The sequence below is a fragment of the Mirounga angustirostris genome, unplaced genomic scaffold (genome assembly GCF_029215605.1).
Source record: "Mirounga angustirostris isolate CCGP_5_RB_7025 unplaced genomic scaffold, mMirAng1.0.hap1 SCAF_5, whole genome shotgun sequence".
Taxonomy (NCBI): domain Eukaryota; kingdom Metazoa; phylum Chordata; class Mammalia; order Carnivora; family Phocidae; genus Mirounga; species Mirounga angustirostris.
This window is the reverse complement of record NW_026991713.1, coordinates 111,853,148-111,872,754: the sequence shown is the minus strand read 5'-3', so window position 1 is coordinate 111,872,754 and position 19,607 is coordinate 111,853,148. Positions and strand designations below refer to the sequence as shown.

General features: G+C 42.1%; 1 protein-coding gene across 4 annotated transcripts in view; it reads right to left on the bottom strand.

Moving 5' to 3' along the window:
* Nucleotides 1-19,607, bottom strand: part of SVIL (supervillin) — a 228,871-nt gene that overhangs the window by 133,580 nt on the left and 75,684 nt on the right. The window contains exon 1 of one of the 4 annotated variants that reach the window (XM_064591886.1): nt 14,212-14,370. The exons of 2 other annotated variants lie outside the window; for them this stretch is intronic. Coding sequence is in view for 1 of the 2 variants with exons in the window: in XM_045874243.3 (XP_045730199.1) it covers nt 3,624-3,639 (16 nt within the window). In the remaining variant the exon portion in view is untranslated. Of the gene's footprint in view, nt 1-3,623; nt 3,814-14,211; nt 14,371-19,607 lie in introns of those variants that run through there. One more of the 4 variants, XM_045874243.3, reaches the window with a different exon arrangement.

Below are 19,607 nucleotides of genomic sequence, written 5' to 3'. Positions count from 1 at the left end.
AATGCTTTTGGCTGATTCCTGTGTGTGTGTGTCTGTGTGTCTGTGGGTGCGCACGCGTACATGGGTGCATGCGTATGTTCGTTCATTAATTTCTTCACTGCACAACTATTTATTGAACACTTGCTATGTACCCAGTAAGTGGTACCAATTATTGGGGCAGTGTACCAATTAATGTACCAATTATTGGGGCAGTGATGGTTAGAAGTCTTACATATCAAACATACCAATATAAATATCTGTACAAAAATACTTTCTAAATCCTGTTTAGGGATGCCTGGGTGGCTCAGTCAGTTAAGCGTCTGCCTTCGGCTCAGGTCATGATCCCAGGGTCCTGGGATCGAGTCCTGCATCAGTCTCTTTGCTCAGCGGGGAGCCTGCTTCTCCCTCTGCCTACCACTTCCCCTGCTTGTGCTCTCTGACAAATAAATAAATAAAATCTTTTTTAAAAAAAGAAGAAATGAGTAAGGGAGATAAGAAAAAATGTGCAAAAATAGTGAATATTTAAAAGAAACAAATACTGTTTAGATATGCTTAAAAATAACTGCCACTTTGAAATATCCAATTTTCAGAATAATTAAGAGTTCACCACACTTCAAACTTCTGCCCCAACTTCCTCACCTTCATTTCTACAACTCTGAACTGAAGTTGATGCTTTTCCTCCACAATTTGCAAGAACTCACATAATATTCCACCTAAATGATATGCTTCTAAAGAAGACCAAGTTTAGTTTTTAAATATTTACAAACTCAAGGTTTTTTCAACATATAACTGGGTGGCTTATGAAGCCACTGCTATTGGAGGAAATTCTATTTCTAGTTTTAGGATAAAAACATGTAAACCTATTCTGTAACTCTGGAGTTCGGGCAATTAGGATATAGATGTGCAAGTTGTTCCACAATCAAATGAATTCGACAATAAAATGACATGGAAAACACAACCCAGATAAATAAAACCTCACATAGAAAACTTGTTAATTTGACACTGGGATTTACTATACTGTATCTGTATTTTCTAGGTAAAGTGTATAGCATGTCATGTATTTGTCTTAACAACAACAGGTTTCATTTTCAATTCCAAATAATACATTAATTCTTTTGCCCAATCCTGACACGACAGAGTAGAGAGTGCAGCTGGAGTCCACTCAGGCAAAGCTGTTCTGCCTGGGCCCAGGTCCACACAGAGGCCAGTGCCAGGTCGCTCTAGAATATTCTCTTGTGTGCCCAAGTTTTCTACAGGTAGGGGTGTGTGTGTGTGTGTGTGTGTGTGTGTTCTTCATGTTGTTATCTGGCTATTTAAATCTAAGTCAACTAGAAAACCATCAATTTCACATTAAGAAATTCTGTCCACTTAACTCAGAAACTTCATAAAGTAGGTGAAAAGAAACCACATGTGGAGAGGGTCCTTGGAAGGATCCTCCCAGGTGATCACGACAGGCTTCTGTGCGCCCTCCTAGGTATACAGTCTACATATTGTCAGTGGCTCCGTATTTCAAAGAAGGATTAGACCTTTCTCGAGCTCGTTTCTGTGTGGCTCTCTTTGGACAAGATTTAGAAGACAGATGCCTCCTTGAATATTCCACAGTCGGGCTGAGATGTTGAGGTTTTCAAGTCCTAAAACACAGCCAATGTCATGGGCCATAAAGAACTGTCCTAGGAACTGCCAATCGTGTGACCCAGTGACTGTGGACGCAGGACGGTGGGGTAAGACCTCTTCTGAGCATCTCACGCAAGGAGAAGGGAGAGGCGTGTTCTCATGGGAGGCTGGTGAATCCAGTCCTCTTCAGGGTGGGACAATGTTAAATAAATTTGATTTTACACAAAGCTCTAGAATCGGCCAAAACCCCAACAGCTACACACAGTTCATTTTAAGAATCAAGACCTCAACACATGATTCTTAGGGAGGGGAAGATTTATGGTAGAGTTTGTCAAATTCAAGTTTTCCTTCATGTCCATAATGCTGTGGAAAAGAAACCACTGGTTTTTGTTTTTTTGTTGTTTATTTTGTTTTTCTGACTACAACACGCCGTTTGGAGCTCCTTAACAAAACAAGACCCTGCTGTAGAGAAGAGGCCTGGCCTCTGGGGCCTCAGGCAGAATGTTTCTGGATTAGCGGCTGCACAAAGCAGAAGTCAAAGCACAGTCCGCCCCAAGCCACCCTCGGCTCTGCCTCTCCCAGACGTCCGCCATGCCTGGTGCAGTCTGGAGCCTCTCAACCACTGACAAAACCCCAAGGTCTTCGTTCTACTCATGTATGACTGTCCTCCAGTGGTCAGCGCAGGCGTAGGAGAATTGCCGGGCCTCTGCCTCAAGCCCTCTGCTGCCCCTTGTTTTCCCCGTACAGCGGAGGTCACTCAGCATGGCCACCGAGCACCTGAAGACTCCATGAGCACACGGCAGTGGATTGGTGCTCAACGTGGCCACTCAAGATCCAGGTGGCTTCGCCATCACCTAAGTAGTCCACAGTGACAACCATCAAATCCCCCAAAGGAAAGATAAACAGAGGAGGGACAATGGCCATGGCCTCCAGAATCTAAACAGAACCTCTAGATTAATGATCCTCTTTGAACTCCTCAAAGGATGGAGAGAAGACACGAAGCCCCAAAACATGCTTTTTTCAGTCATCCAATGTTTAAGTTCTTTCCTACACTTCATTTGCTCAAGGATATATATTTAAGGAGATGTGCAATACCAGAGGAGAAATGTTTTCAAGTGGACGGTGAGTCACAGTCAAAGCCTGTGTGAGAAAAAACAAGGGATTCTGTATAATTTGTCAGGCTGTCAGACTTTAAGGACTCTGCTGCCAAAATGATTTTGGTCGGTGAAAATGAAAACTAACCAGACATATGACAAATGTTTACAATCAGGGTCAAGAGTGTTTACTCATCAGCAGCTAGCTTTTAAAACACCAGAGCTCTGACCAAAGATGAACTGAATGCCGCTGAAGCCGGGGTATTTAACGCTCCTGGGAAGAGTCGAGAACTCCCAGCCACTGCTGACAAAGCCCACCAATTAATCCACAGGCCTCGCCGTGAGTGCAGCTGAGTGGGCTCATCTCCTCGTGGGACAAGATCTATTTTTAAAGGCCAGCACATACACACATACGCTATGATATGGTTTCCCTTAGAAAGTCAGAACTGCCAAATAATTACCACATTTCTAATTTTACACTTGAGTTAATGAACACCAAAGCAGAAGCAGAGATTTGATTTTCATTTTTGCTCTACTAAAATTAAACTACAATGTCCAGTAATCACTTTCTCCCTATTACTAGTAACAAACTACATGTTGAAAAATGTAAGTAGATATTTTTTGGTTGTTATTCATACATATCCACACATAGACGTATAAGACACAAGCATAGATAATGTGAAGGAAAGATAACCAATTTGTTCTAACAAGAAACAAGTCTCTTTCCACAAAATAGAAGGATGCCTAAAAATCAGATTCCTTGTTGCAGAATACAATAATTTTTAAAAGATCATGGATAGTATTAATCGCATGACAAAAGGTATCAGAACTGTGTAAAGGGAGATTTTATGTCTCTATAAATGTCATATACACACACACACACACACATACATGTATATTTTAAAAACTGCACACATTAAAGTCAGCAAAACTTACAGATATCCATGGCCATGTTGCTTATGTCTTGACTTAGCTGAAGAGAAGCAGCAAGAGAAAAGAAAATAGAAGAGAAATAGGAAGCAGAAAGAGGAAAAGAGGAAAGGAAGAGAAGAGGGAGAGAAAGAAGAGGAGGGGGAAGAAAAGAAAGGAAGAGGAAAGGGGAGAAGAGGGGGAGCAGGACAGAGGAGGAAGAGGTGGTGGCTGACTCGCCTTATATAACCCCTCATTACGCCCCCACCCCTCTGACAAACCAAAAAAGTCAGGTGGTAACGAGCGTCAACTCTGTTGGTTATTTTAAAAACATCTCTTCAGCTCAACAGCTGAGCTGAATTGTTTTTGATATATGGTCACCTAATCTAATTAACCACATTTATTCATGCACACTGGAAGCAAGGGTTACTAGGGGCAGGGGGGAACTGTCCCTGCCTCTCCATTCTGGGTATTTAATAATGGATCACTGCATTCTTTTCAGGTAGAAAGTAAGTTTTTGGTGAGTCTTGCTGCACTTGTAGGGTGAAACAACACTCCAGTCTATTTTGATTTTAGATGGAGAGCAGTGGAGTGGACAATAATCTGACTAGCTTGTGTCATTCCATGCATGAGGACACCAAGTTTTTCTCTGAGCTTGCATAGCTCAGCCAATTGCTGTGGGAGCTGAAAGGTGCCCAGAGGAGAGCTTCCCCGGAGGCTGGAAGGCTGGAAGGCTCAGAGGGTTGGCGAGGAGTGGGATTCCACCCTCAGGGGAATGGGGGTGCAAAAGCAGAGGGTGAAGGCCATGGCACCCAGGAACAGAGGGATGCCACTGCAGCTTGAGCTCGGGTGCAGAAGGAAGGGTCACTGTCTCAGGAGCAATTCACGGGGCCTCCAAAGGAACCCCTACCAACCACCTGAACTGTGGGCTCACAGGCGGGGTGAGGGCCACGACCCTGCATGTCAGCTGGCCCCTTCTCAACCCTAACACATCCTATAGCCCTATGTTTCCTTCAGTGCCCAAGACTTTCTGTTCTCTTCTGTTTATGGGCTCATTTTAATAATAAAGATTCGGAGGAAAAGCTACACACACACACCCACAAGCAGCTGGGACAGTGTGGGCCAACACCTCATTGTTTAGATGTGAGGTGAGGTGACTGGGGCAGGTTGGCAGGGCTCCCTCTGTGCCCCCATCACACTGCCTGACACCACTCGTCCAGGTTCACCAGCCACGGACGCTTGGGGGAAATGCGCAGAATCGTTAGTCACCCCAGGAAGTACTCAAAAATAGGATGGATGAATGGGTGTTCTGTATGCTTGTGAAGTATAGGCTGTCACATGAGCCACCGTCATAGAAAAATCTCCTCGTCACACATACCACAGCCCCAGTCCCCAAAGGACAGCTTTAGTTTGTACCCCTGAGTATACAAAAATCTAAACACAAAAACAAGCAAAAAATCATGTAAACTAATTTCTCATAAAACCGCATCACTTTACATCAAGACACAAATTTAGGAAAAAACAATAAAGCAGCTAAAGGTCAGCCCCAGCCCCCGCCAGCCCAAACCACTTTGCTGCTGGATTCACAGCACTTGCATCCACGCTGACCATTAAGCAGGTGCTGCCCATGATATCAGACTGAAGGCTCCACCTTATGTGACTAGCAGTGGTGAGACTATAAAGCCCAGATCTTTGCATACACAATTAAAATGTAGAAATGAACATTTACTGTGTTCAGAGCCAACAAAGAACCTACAGAATCGTGTACTGTGTGTGAGCATGCTTGCACTAGGGGGTGTGTATTTGTAGACTGGTGAGAGGAATGGGGAACCCACAGGAAAGTTTCCTCAGATTCCATAAGTCTTCAATTTCTTTTGAAAAGCACAGTAGTTGTTATTTTCCCTCTGCAATCTGAGCATCACCTCCCCATGTGGCTATGTCAACAGGTGAGACCGCAGCTCCCCAGCTCATATCAGCAGATGCACAAAGCACAGATCCACTTCCTCAGGACCTGCAACTTCCAACACAGAGGACTAATGCAGTTTAAACTCATCAGAAGTAATACAAAAGTTCGGGGCACCGGGGTGGCTCAGTTGTTGGGCGTCTACCTTCGGCTCAGGTCATGATCCCGGGCTCCTGGGATCGAGCCCCACATCGGGCTCCCTGCTCGGTGGGAAGCCTGCTTCTCCCTCTCCCTCTGCCCCTGCTTGTGTTCCCTCTCTTGCTGTGTCTCTCTGTCAAATAAATAAAATCTTAAAAAAAAAAAATGTAATTTAAAAGTTCAATTCCTCAGTTGCAACTGCCATGTTTTCAAGTGCTAACAGCCACTCGTCACTGGTGGCTCCCCTACAGAACAGTTGCACCAACCTGGGAACACGTCCATCAATGCAGGAGGTTCTACTGGGCAGTGATGACCCAAACCCGCAGGCTGCCCCGGATCCTGTCTCAGCAGGTGGATGCTGAAACATCACACTTTCCAGGGGTGTGTCCCCACATGGGGTCACCTAGACCTCCAGGCACTCCGTAGATCCTCACTTCTATACAAACAATTAGAATGTGACTCTCGTTTCTCATGGGAGCCACAGCCCCTTTAGCAAAAAATGGAAAACAAAGGATCTTCACCTCCATTAAATGAGCTTTCAAAAAAAGGAGTTTTGGGGAGATATTGTAGCCTTCTAAAGCCTGTTCATGGACCTGTTTAAAACATATACCTGGGGTGTCTGGGTGGCTCAGTGGGTTAAGCGGCTGCCTTCGGCTCAGGTCATGATCCCAGGGTCCTGGAATCGAGCCCCGCGTCGGGCTCCTTGCTCAGCAGGAAGTCGGCTTGTCCCCCTACTCCTGCTCGTGTATTTTTTTTTCTTTCTCTCTCTAAAATAAATAAAATCTTCAAAAAAAAAAAAAAAGCTCAACAAGAGCACCTTTCACAGTGGTCACCTAAACACAACTGTCCTGAAATAACAATTTTGGCTTCATGCTGCCCTAAGTTATCTACCTGTTAGTCTTTTTTTTTTTCCTAACTTGAGCTCATTAATTATAGAAATCATCATCAGCCCTCACATTAGCCAGAGAGATGCTATGAATAAAAATTAGCTCAGAAAACTATTAAAATACCAAGGTAATTTGTTCTCTCAAATCTTAGCGCATCCATTTACCTTGTGATTAGCATTTTTATCTGGAGCTACTAAAAAAATTATAATTTACTTTTAATGAAATAATTACTTTGTGAAGGACAAAGGTTGAAATGTTTATAGCCCCATGAACCAAGAATGCCCTTTACAACTTGTGCAAAATTAAATGTAAAAATTTAACAAAATTAAATGTAAAAAACTAACATACGCTGTAGGCAGGAAGGCAGCTAATGAACTTAGTGTAAAACCAGCTTCCCTGGTAATAAAGATGACCAGACAAATAATCTTAAGAAAAAAGTACACAGAATGATAGATTACAGATTCCAAAGTTTCTGCCATAAGACAGCTTTTCTCGTACTTCTAGTGATATACAGTAGTTTAATGTGACTCAGGTCTTCTCACTCACTTCAAAGTCTTCAGGTAAAACTTAAAAAGGTACTTTAAAAGTACCTTTACTTTTAAATTTTTGCTAAGTTTAAAAATATTTTCAAAACAGATAAAATCTGAAAGTAAGAAAGAAGTCAAGTTGATTCAGTGATTTATTTCTGGAGTATCTCAGTTGAATGATATCAATGTCAACCTTCACCTCGGCAATTAATCAACATTTTATAGATAGAAGTTTGTGACAGTGAAGGGAACATGAATTAAAAAATTGAGGGAGAGGCACCTGGCTGGCTCAGTCGGTGCAGCATGTGGCTCTTGATCTCGGGGTTGCGGGTTCGAGCCCCACGTTGGGTTTAGAGAATACTTAAAAATAAAATCTTTAAAACCCGTACTTGCCTAAATCAAACAATTTTTTTTTCAAAAAAAGCTTATGATCTTTATCAGTATAAATTATAGGGGAAGAGAGCGTTTCAGAAAATAATGCAAACTGTAGACAGATACTAAACCTAACAAGCACCTCCTTTGGGTTAGGAACCATGGCAGCTATTTTAAATTCTGTCATTTAAGCACTTTAAAGAGATATGAGGTTAAAAAAGAAGAGAATCATACTTGAGTCCATTAAAATTCAAACACCATGAGGGCAGGGATTTGATCACTGTTCTTTCCCCCAGAAGCAATACCAGTCCTGGGCACACAGTCAGTGCTCAGAAAATAATTGATAAAGAATGACTGTCTGGCAGTAAGCTAATAAATGTGAAGGGACCAAAAAAAAAAAAAGAGTCAAGCACACCCTACTCCTGCTCTGAACAGGAAAATCCTGTCTCAGGCATCCTTCCTGGGGTTTGCCATGACCACTCTGGGGTTTCACATTAGGAGAAAAAGCAAAAGCGCAAGAGAAGAATAAATTAGGCCACAGGAAAGAAAATTTAAGTGTTTGAATGAACACAAAAGAAACAATGGGAGTGCAGTCTGAAGAGATGGCAGGAACTTCCAAAAATAAAGGATTGAAGACAACGGTGACCAAACCAACCGAGAAGTAAGAACAGGCTGCACATTTCAACGGAAGCATGTCAGTACAGTGAGAAAACTTTTTAAAATATATATGTATTCCTGCTTAAGACATTTCTAACTTGGTCCTGCTCTGCTGCCTTGAGCCACACCTTTTAGATGCAGGGTCTCCTTTCCAGGAGAGGCCAGAATGTTTTCAAGCTCTGAAGTCTTTGAATTATACCTATTATCCTTATAGGGAGAAGGGACCTTAGAAATCCTCCATTCCAATGTTCATTTTAATGAATGAGGCTCAGAGAGGGTAAGAACTTACCCGAGGTCACACAGCTGGTTATTAAGACCTGGGCTGCTTCCACTTACTCTGCCATTGCCCCAAGCATTCCTGAGGATCAAACACCCTCGATTTCCAAATGAAATGTTCTTCCTCCCCCAAGAGCAAGGGAAATCGTTCTTGGGAGCTTTGGGAGCTTTGGGAGGTGGGCTGAGGCAGGTGGGACACAAAGCTTATTTGCTATCCTTGCTTTCATATTATTTTCCTCCCTTTTGCTCCCTGCTCCACCTCCTACTGAAAATTCTCTTTTGAAATATTTAAGGACTGTTAGATGTCTGCAAGCTCCTTGAAGCCTCCAGAGAGAAGAAATGATACAAATCCAACTAAATAAATTCCATCTCAAATGGGAGGATCCCACGTTGGGGCAGAAGGCATCGCATGAAGCTTACTCATCCTCTACGACCGCATCATGACAATATTTATCAAATCACAGAATTTTAAAATATTCAACATTTTCAATAAAAAATGCATGAAATAATAAAGCCAAATGATTATGTGCATCTGGCTAAAATGAACATCTGGTGGAAATTAAGACCATGAGCATGATTTGGAGCGCCATCTACTCTGAACAGCATGGCTGAGTTTATTTTTCTAACCTGGCTCAAACCTATAGAACCATTAGCTGTGTTTAAGGTACCAGAAGTGATACTTGCAAACAAATCATAGACGTTAAAATGTCATTTGTCCTTGGCTTTCATAATAGCAACTGTTACAGGCATGAAGTAATGGCAAAATAAACAAATGTTGCTAATCTTGTGACCATCCTGTCCATGGGAATCTGAAATCGCAACTTAAAAATATTTTTCTAAGAAAATCTACATGAAACAATACTAAAATTTTCAAAGGTTATTTTACTTTCCATTGCCTACTTTTTAATTGAATGTATTTTAAGGTACTGAAATTCAACTGCATTCCTATCTGTTTGGCTGCAGTGGCTTGTTTTGTTGAACGTGTAATATGTGTGCAAGTTCATGTGTATACCTTAAATTTTTGGTTAAATGGGGTAAAATTAGGTAGTGTTTTTAGAACGTTTGAAAAGCCTAGGGCTTAAAATATTTAAAATTTTTGATATCTCAAAAAAAATCTGAAAATACCAGTATGATTTTTTTATCCAATGACAACTCTATGTCCGAAGTTATTTAACTTTCCGTACTCAGAACATAATCGAAAATCCAGAAACATGAGGCCTCTGATTAACCAAAACAGTTCACAAATTATAGGTGCATTACTTATAAAAGCCCTTTGAGTCTTCACTCAGAAATGGACTGTTCTTTTTTTTTTTAAAAAGATTTTATTTATTTTTATTTATTTGACATAGAGAGAGATAGTGAGACAGAGAGCAAGCAAGGGGAGCGGCAGGCAGAGGGAGAGGGAGAGGCAGACTCCCCACCGAGCAAGGAGCCCAATGCGGGGCTCGATCCCAGGACCCCAGGATCATGACCCGAGCCAAAGGCAGCCACTTAACTGATTGAGTCACCCAGGTGCCCCTGAACTTTTCTTTTTTTTTTTAAATAAAGGTTTTTATTTATTTATTTGACAGAGAGAGACACAGCGAGAGAGGGAACACAAGCAGGGGGAGTGGGAGAGGGAGAAGCAGACTTCCCGCCGAGCAGGGAGCCCGATGCGGGGCTCGATCCCAGGACCCTGAGATCATGACCTGAGCCGAAGGCAGAGCTTAACGATTGAGCCACCCAGGCGCCCCTGAACTGTTCTTTCTTAATGCATAATTATATCAGTGCTGATTATCTAGGATACAGGTGCTAACATAGCTTATTGGAAGTGAACAACTCCTAATTAAAAAGAGAAAATACACCATAAAAACCCAAATGAGTACATTTCACCTGGAATGGACGGATCATATAATTCACCGTAGAGAGAGCAGCACAAGAATTTTTACCCTTACCCTAACCCTAAGAAGTTAAGCTGGAGCAGTGAGGAGACAGAGCATGAGTTAGAAAATACAGGTTTTACGAGAGCTCAAGAATACAGCCATCAGTGTAGACCTGAGGCAGGATCCTCATAAAGAGGTGCTCGGAGGTAATGCAATCTGGAGATCATGTGGAGCTGGGAGGGTGAGGGCTGCACAGAGCCCTGGGTGCTGAGAAGTGAACACGCAGTGAAAGAAATAGCTCAGCGCTTGAGGTCAAGGGGAGCTTTATTTAGGATGGAGGAAACTTGAGTACGTTTTCAACGTGAGGAGGGAGAGCCAGGAGAAAGGCAGACATTAGAAGAGAAATGGGGGACAACTGGGTCAGCAAACAGTGGGAAGGGCTGGCATGAAAAACGAAGATGAGATTAGACTGGAAGACCACTTCTCCTGCGGGAAGCCCTCAGATCTCCCTCCAACCTGATTGCTTCCTTCTCTGGCTTCACAAGGAAGCTGTGTACTTGAAGACGGTGCTACTTAAAGTCAGTGCTGGCCAGAGGCATCAGGATTACCTTGGGTCTTCTTTGTGGCCCTAACCCAGACCTACTGAATCAGAATCAGGACATTAACAAGACCTCAAGTGATGCTTCTTAAACTTTCGAGAAGTACTAGTTTCAAACAGGGGTTATGAAGATGGGCATCAAAATCCAATAGACCTGTTCAAATCCAGTTCTACCCTGACCCCATGGTATGTGCCCTTGGGCAAGCCTCTTGAAACCTCAGTTTTTTCCCCCTGTAGAATAAGGATAATGATAGTAATATTTCTCAGGGACCACTATATAAATTAAATGAGACAATGTAGGTAAAGAGGTTGGCAGTGAGCATGGATGGCATGTTATTAGTGTTCGTCCCTTCCAGCCTACTTGTTTTGTTTTTAAGTTTTTTAATTATTATTTATTTGTCAGAGAGAGAGAGAGCACAAGCAGGGGGAGCGGCAAGCAGAGCAGGCAGAGGGAGAAGCAGGCTCCCCGCTGAGCAAGGAGCCCAATGCAGGACTCAATCCTAGGACCCTGGGATCATGACCTGAGAGGAAGGCAGACGCTTAACCAACTGAGCCACCCAGGCGTCCCCTCTTCTAGCCTACTTGTATAACAGCTTCATTAAGCCCCTGTCTGGACCCCTCTAGGAAATGACTTCACTAAGGACAGGAATGAGCTTCATCATCTTCCTCCGACAGCATCCAACTCAAAGACCTGCACACAGATGTGTAATACTGAAGTGAAGCATTCAATACATATGTGCTGAAATGAATCCAGCACAGTGACATGGGTGAACCAACTATCCCAAGGCAAATACTAAAGCCCTTTCTTTGACTGTATTCATACAAAAGCCAGTTTGAAATAGGTTATGAATTTGGGATTAAAGGAGCAACTTTCAAAAGAGAATAAGCAAGATACGAAGCAAAATAAATTCCTCTTTCAAAACCTCCTGCAACTAGGAATATCCATAAGACACTGAGTCTCTGAACCAGACATCAAGGTGCTGCCTTCTGGTCCAAGGTCAGCAGGGCAAACCACCCCAAGATGCTGCATCTAAGGGATAAAGTTTAATGCTTGGGAAAAGTACATAAGTCAAATCACACCACTAGAGGAGTTTCTTCATTTTAGGCAAGGCTCCAATAATGAAGTGGCTGACTTCATCGAATGCACCATAATTTCCTGTGTTGGCAAAAGCACACATACATAAACCCCATCACACTTGTACTAGTAAGACAAATCTGCTTGCATTATTAGATATGGAAGAAAAAAACAGAACTTACGACACAGAACATCTACTTCTGTAGAGAATAACATAACAATGGCAAAAGCATTTTGCTTTTGCTAAATTTTGATGTGAAGAATCCACAGTCATTCCAATGCATTCAATTCAATTAACTCACTCACTGGGCAACACGCACTGGGCTAGATCCTGGGTGGCAAGAGAGCTGGGACCCAGGTGCCTTGTTGGGTAGCCCCCTACAGAGGAGTGCACAAGCGACCTATAGGAAGAGGAGTCAAGGGTGACCACGTGGCTTCTGGTTCGGAGTTACAAAATAATGAAGCCCAGAACTACAGGAAGGCTCTAGACTAGGAATCCTAGTCACGGGGATGCCACGGTGACTGTCACTGTAATGAGTGTCCTAAAGCACCCCTCAGGCAGCCCTACAGTGAGGAGAGGACCTCCTTTGTGCCCCAAAATAAAAATAAGCCTCTGGTGGTTCCCGCCCCACAGCTCTCCGCACAGCCTGTGAGCCTTGAACAGCTGCTCTCGGGACATCCCTGTGAAGGCCAGTGGCCCTTTTCTTTGGATTCAAATCCTCAACTAGAGAATTTTAAATGACCCCAGGCGATAACAATGTTGTTCATTCTGAACTGAAATTCACAATCTTCCAGAGGCATGATTACCAAGAAACAGCAGGTGTCTAAAGTACAAACAAAAATAGTTGGGTTTGTTGAATGAAAATGATGTAAGCTGGGTGCTTTAACCAAATTTTACTTTGAAAGTTATGCTCGTGGCACCAGAGTTGGTTGATGTCAAAAAAGCATTTCCTTGATGGCTAACAAGCATTGTCCCACTCACAACAGAAGGAAGCGTGATGAGCAGTGTCTCTGCTCATCTGTGTTACCTCCCTGCACCCGCTCCCCCACAAGCAGCAGCACGGATGATCCACCCCTGACAGGACACCCAACTGCTTGGTGCCTCAAGAGTTCCCCTGGTTTGGTGAGAAGAGGCAGCCTGTATGCCCAGCCTGTTGCTTGTCTCTGGAATGGAGGAGAACATTAATACCTTGCAGCTTTTCTCAGCAGGGAATACCACCCACATTTTGGCCAGAGCCATGCTTCACCCTATGGGATGGTCCCACATTACAAGGCATTTCTAATTCTTAACCACACTGTCCCAGATGCCAGCCACGGTTATCGTGAGAACTAGAAATGCCCCCAAGCATTTCCAAATGCCCGCTAAAGTTGTGGTTCTCCCTCTGGTTTGAAAGCCACAGCAGTATTCACCGATGAAACTCATCTCTATAAATATTCTGTTTTTCTACCTGATAAAAATAATTACTGCCCCTACTGGTCCATCTGATATTCTATAAAAAAAAAAAAAAAAAGTCTTTTTTTTTTTTTTAAAGGAGCAATATGTCAAATAAACCATCAATGTGCTCTAGCTCTTTGCTATTTTTTAATAGGAGCAAATCACTAAGCGAAATTACAGAGACCACAGCTATCTCTAGGACTTAAAAAGGTTAATATGGCATTTTTTTCTTGGATAATTTAAAAATGAAATACAGTTCAAAAACCTAGGAACTAAGGCTTGAGTTTTGGGGTTTTTGTTTTTGTTTTTGTTTTTTAATTCTGGAACATCAGAGGTTCTATAAACCAAGCCTGAAGAATCAGAGTACTAAGGTAAAGATCCTTCAAAACAAAAATTATATGAAAGGATCACCGGCAATTTACATTTCCATTAATAACAAGAGTGAAAAAAAAAATGTGCCCTTCTGAATTCTAACCCAAGACTTGATACAATTATTGAAGTACTCTGTATTGTGGATATGCTTTTAATTCCAAGGCTTCAAGTGCTCATATTTAGACAGAATGCATTTACTAAATAATATTAATTAAATTGTTAGTACAAACTTCTCTGTGCCATAAAGTTCTTTCGTTTTTAAGGAAAAGAAATCCCATCACTCTAAAACTAAAAAACATGCCCAAGGGTACATGGAGGAGTCACAGCAATAACTAACACAGCCTGGCAGGAACATTCCAGTGCTTGAAGTCAGCAAACCTCAGGAAGCATGCTCAGACAGATGGCACTTAACATACAACTGCATTTAGATTTATAGGAAGATTTTTCACTTACTTCAAATTTCTGTTTAATCGTTGTTCCTCTAAGTTAAAGGGGGGGGGGAATCACACTGTGATTCCTTATTTTTCTAATTAAAAAATAAACGAAACACGGCTTTGGATGTCCTCACGTAATTTCTTTGTGTCTCCTTTCAATGAACACTACTTTCAAATTCTAAACAAAAAGCAAAATATCAAAAGTTAGCCCAAAGAACACTGTACAAAATCAAATATCACAGCACAAACCAGGCAATGGCATCTATCAGAAGTGATGATTCAGAACAGGATAAATTTAGAACGGTGCTTTCCAAAAGGCATTTGGATGCCAAATGCAGTAAATAGGTGAAGGCTACATCCCAAAAGTTTCTCGGAAAAAAGATCGCCAAAATATTAAAAAGAGTCTTCTTTTCGAAGTTTTCAGTGCCCTGGTGTCCTTGATGCTGAACTTCCCCAATCTGGCCTTGGTGTGGCCATCCATTACTGGGTAAATCCACGTGAAACCTGAGGACACTTCAGCCTCGGAGGGCGCTGTCAGGAGCAGTGGGGCAACTCCACATGGGACGGGCCTTTTATGGCCTGAACTGGAGAGCCCTGATCCCAGCTAATCTACCATAAATAGCTCTTGAAACTCAGAGGAGCCCATCAGCTGTTGCAACAAGCCTGGCCCGCAGCTCCTTGAAATGCAATTAGATCATCCGCATTGTCTCTCAGCTTGTTTTATAGAGAAATTAAAAATGCCAACAGCAGTCTACTCAACAGGCTGCAACAATAGAGAATTGAGCGGGCAAATGGGTCTCGGATTCTGGTGTTTGCGTTCCGAAAGAACCCACAGGCACTGATAAAGCTCAGATACCGAACGCCAGGACGTAAGTGACAAGCGTCCACACGTATATACATTAAACGGCACATTATGATGGCATGGGTCTATTTACAGGTTGACAAATTGTGTGGACATCTGTGGATTTCTTCCCATTTCCACTAAGTGTAGAAAAGGAGCCATCAGAAGAAAGGATGGTGCTGGAAGTACTTTCTCCAAAACACACCAAGATTTTGTCTTAAAATCAAAGACAATGCTCCCAACTAGCAAGATCTACCTTCCGAGGAATCTCAGGTCACTCACCTCACTTCCAAACCAGAGGAAACTTAACTACTGGGAAAATAATAATAATAATAATAATAATAATAATAATAATAATAATAATAATAATGATAATGAACTACCACGCACAATCACTTCTTAAAAGGCTATTTCCATTTTTTAGATATTAAAACTAAATATGACCGCCTGCTTACAAAAATACTTACAATTGTAGGTGTCCTTGCTGTTCCCCAAAATAACAAAGTCTTAATTGTTCAGCCTAACTCCCATATAAATCAGGAAACCAGACTTTTGGGCTGGAGCAAAAGCTGCAGGCTGCCAGGCCCCGGGTGGTGTGCCTCTCTGGGTGTGGGCTCTCCGACCACCAGGCTGCATCAGACAGCAGAGGCCTCCCGGAGCAGGATGTAAATTCCTGTTATTAATTAATCCTGCAGGACAATGCCTCCCCCTGAGCAGTCCTGTGGCGGATGAAAACATGGCAGATAATGCTGGACAGACTAATAATTCAACACCAGCTTCGGGGCTATTTGCACAAGGGTTAAAAATAATTCGCCCAAGCCAAATTGTTTACCCACTTCAAGATGACAAACAAAACCTCAACAGCTTGACTTCTGCTTCCAAATCCTGGTCATGGTCATGGCCTCATCTTATTTTTCCCTTTGACCAGTTGTGGTTTTCCTCCACTTAACATTTTATCTTGTTTTGTATCTTCATATTTACTGCTTTAAACTCCTCCTGGAGCAAAGCAGGGTAAAAATAAATAAGAACTTACATAAAATAGTCGACTATCTGGGTCTTTTAAGAAAAGATAGGAGGAGACAATGAATCACTGTTACCACAATCATGCAGTTTTGCTTTTTTTTTCTCTTCTCCTAAAAAAGAGGCACTCCCACAAAACAAACATCTAACTTTCAGATGCTTCTTAAATCGTGGCTCCCTGCTCCCCTGTAGTCATCAAACCGGCCTAGATGAATGCACTGGAGTCTAACAGAATAATTCCTCCCAGCCTCCTCTTCTATTCACCTTTTTGTCTTTGTTCAACCCCAGTTAATTCTACCTGTGCAATCTGTTTAAACACGTTCCTAAATATTTTTGCTATCTGAACTCAGGAGATTCCCGTGACACGCATTTTTCCCCAAAAGTAACAGTAAGAGATCTGATGTGCGTGAGAGTGGATTTCATACTATATCCATGAAGAAAAAGGAAAATCATGTTATGAGCCAAAATAAGAACTACACTTATACTAGACATTTCCAAGATAAGCTATTTCATATTAGCTACTATTTAATGCTAGTATTATAAGCAATGTGGTAGACTACCATTCTTTCTAGTAATTGTTCATTAAATCCAGCTCTCTTATGCATTTTAATCTGGCTTTTGTGTGCTAATCAAGGAACCATATCTATTTATGACACTTGCTTCTAAGAGAGACCATATCATGTAACACCTATTTTATAACAATCAACATGTGGAAACCAAAATGAGAAACACCACAATATTTACCATCATTCCAAAGAAAATAAACTGTTTAGATATAAACTTACGTAAACATATACAGGAGCTGTATGCTAAAAATTACAAAATGCTGATTAAAAAAACACCCAAAAGACCAACGTAAATATAAATAGACATATACTGTGTTCATGGGTCAACACAGTAAATATGTCAATTCTCCCCCAAAACAATGTATATATTTAATGCAATTCCTATCAGCATCCCAGCAAAGATTTATGATAGATATAGACAAGCTTATTCTAAAATTTATATACAGAAGCATAGAGCTTAGAACAGTTAAAACAATCTTCAAAAAGAATAAAGTGAGAGTAAGTCAATCTATCCCATATTAAGTTCTACTATATAGCTATAGTAATGGAATAGACAACCCAGAAATAGACCCACACACATACAGCCAACAGATTTTTGACAGAAGTCACCTTGTCCACAATAATGTTGGAGCAACTGGACAGCCAATGGCAAAAAGAAAGGGAAGGGAAGGGGAGGGGAGGAGAAAAGGAAAAAAAAGAAAAAGTGACCCTTGACCTAATCTTCATATCTCATACACAAATTAACGGAAATGGGTCACAAAGTTAAATGTAAAATATAAAACTATAAAAACACAGGCACCAACTACTGACATATGCAAGAACCTGGATGAATATCTGGAAATTATGCTGAGTAAAAGAAAGCCAATCCCAAATGGTTATAGGCTGTATGATTCCATTTATATAAATTCCCCCAAATGATAACATTGTAGAAATGGAGAACAGGTTAGTGGTTATCAGATATTAGGGATGTGGTGGTAGGGGAGTGGCTATAAAAGGGATCCTTGTTATGAATCCTTCCATTGTTCTATGGACTGTATCAATGCCATTATCCTGGTTGTGGTATTGTTTCATAGTTTCACAAGATGTAACCATTAGGGAAAACTGCATAAAAGGTATATAGGATCTCTCTGTATTCTTTCTTTCTCTCTCTTTTTTTTAAGATTTATTTATTTTAGAGAGAGAAAGAGAGAGAGCACACGTGAGGGGGAGAGACGGGGGAACGAGAGGGGGAGAGGGAGGGAGAATCCCAAGCCCACTCCATACTGAGCGCAGGCTTGATGCGGGGCTCCATCCCATGACCCTGAGATCATAACCAGAGTCGAAACCAAGAGTCGGATATTTAACCGACTGTGCCCCCCAGGCGCCCCTCTGTTATTATTTCTTAAAACTGGATTTGATTCTGTAATTGTCTCAAAATTTAAAGTTGAATTAAATATTTTTTTATTTTAAACATTTTTTAAAAAACCTACTTCAAATAAAACTTCCAAATGCATCCTGTTTATATAAGTGGGCTACTTACTATAATCGTAATTTAAATAAATCTATATGGGTTTGCCTAACATCAGTGCCATCTTAAGAAATTCAAATTGGTGGGGCACCTGGGTGGCACAGTTGGTCGAGCCTCCAACTCTTGGTTTCAGCTCAGGTCATGATCTCAAGGTCCTGGGATTGAGCCCCATGTTGGAGGGGGTCCATGCTCAGTGAGGAGTCCACTTGAGGATTCTCTCTCTCCCTCTCTCCCCTGTTGGCCCTCTCTCTCCCTCTCTCTCTCAAATAAATAAATAAATCTTTAAGAAAAAAAAAAAGAGAGAGAGAGAAGAAATTCAAATTGGAAAGGTTTCTTTTTCCCTACAAGAATGGAAGTCATTGATCCAAAGGAAAATATTTGATACAGAAGTAATGGAAAGCATTGCTTTTCAATTAAATATGCTTATTTGGCAGGTTGTATGAATACTTAAAGAGAATCTCTAATACCTCGGGCCCCCCAACAATAAAACAGGATACCTCCACATAATATTCAGAAATTCAGAAGTGTAAGCCACTGCCCAAGATGATTTATTTTCGAAACCCATATACACTCAAGAAACAGCAAGAAAACAACTCTTTAGAAAAGGAGGAGACTGAGTCATCTCAAAACCTAATGCTACTATAAATATCATAGGAAACAAGTTTTCAAACTCCAGGGTTCTACAGTCCTGAGTTTTCATTCTTGAAAATAAAATGACAAGACACAAGTGACAGCGGGCAGATGGAGAATGCTCCGTGCCCCTCATCCTCTCAGACTCGGTAACATCACACCTAGACGCAAACATCAGGAACAGTCCCTCCTGAGCGCCAAACTACCTTCTACTGGACTTTTACTCTAGGAAAGGTTGGCTCCGGGGCATGCCATGTAATGCACAGATGATGTGAGGTGAAACTTTTTGGTTCATCGAAGGAGTGGGGCGCTAGCCCATGAGCATTCTGTGGCTTCTCTGTCTCCCAACCCCAGAGTTCCCTCAGGCCCCCCCTTCCCCTTCCTCCTCTTATTCCTTTCTTCCTTCCACAACCAAGGTCTCCCCTCCCACAGTCTCATTGCTCCCCCATTGTTTTGCAGCTGGATTCTAGCTCCTTCCACACTCCAGGAACGGCTTCCCCAGCAAGGGACCCTCCCCGTGCCCCATCTGGACTTGGCCTCTCTGTTGTCTGGACACTTTCTGCCTACTTCCACCTTCATGGAATGTCCTCCTTTTAGGAATGTCTTTGACTCACGGTCTGGTCCTTGCCATGCCTTGACAATGATTCTCCTCCGTCGCTTCACTGCTCCTCTTCCTCCCTGCCCCACAACCATCTAGTGTTGCCCAAGAGGCAGACCCTAGAGTCTTCTCCCTCCCCGCTCCCACTGCACCTGCAGAATTCAGGACATGGGAGGGGGGCGGTCCCTGAGATCAGAATACCAGGCTAGCTCACAGGAACAAGAAGCCCAAGACAAATAATTCTGCATTCGTC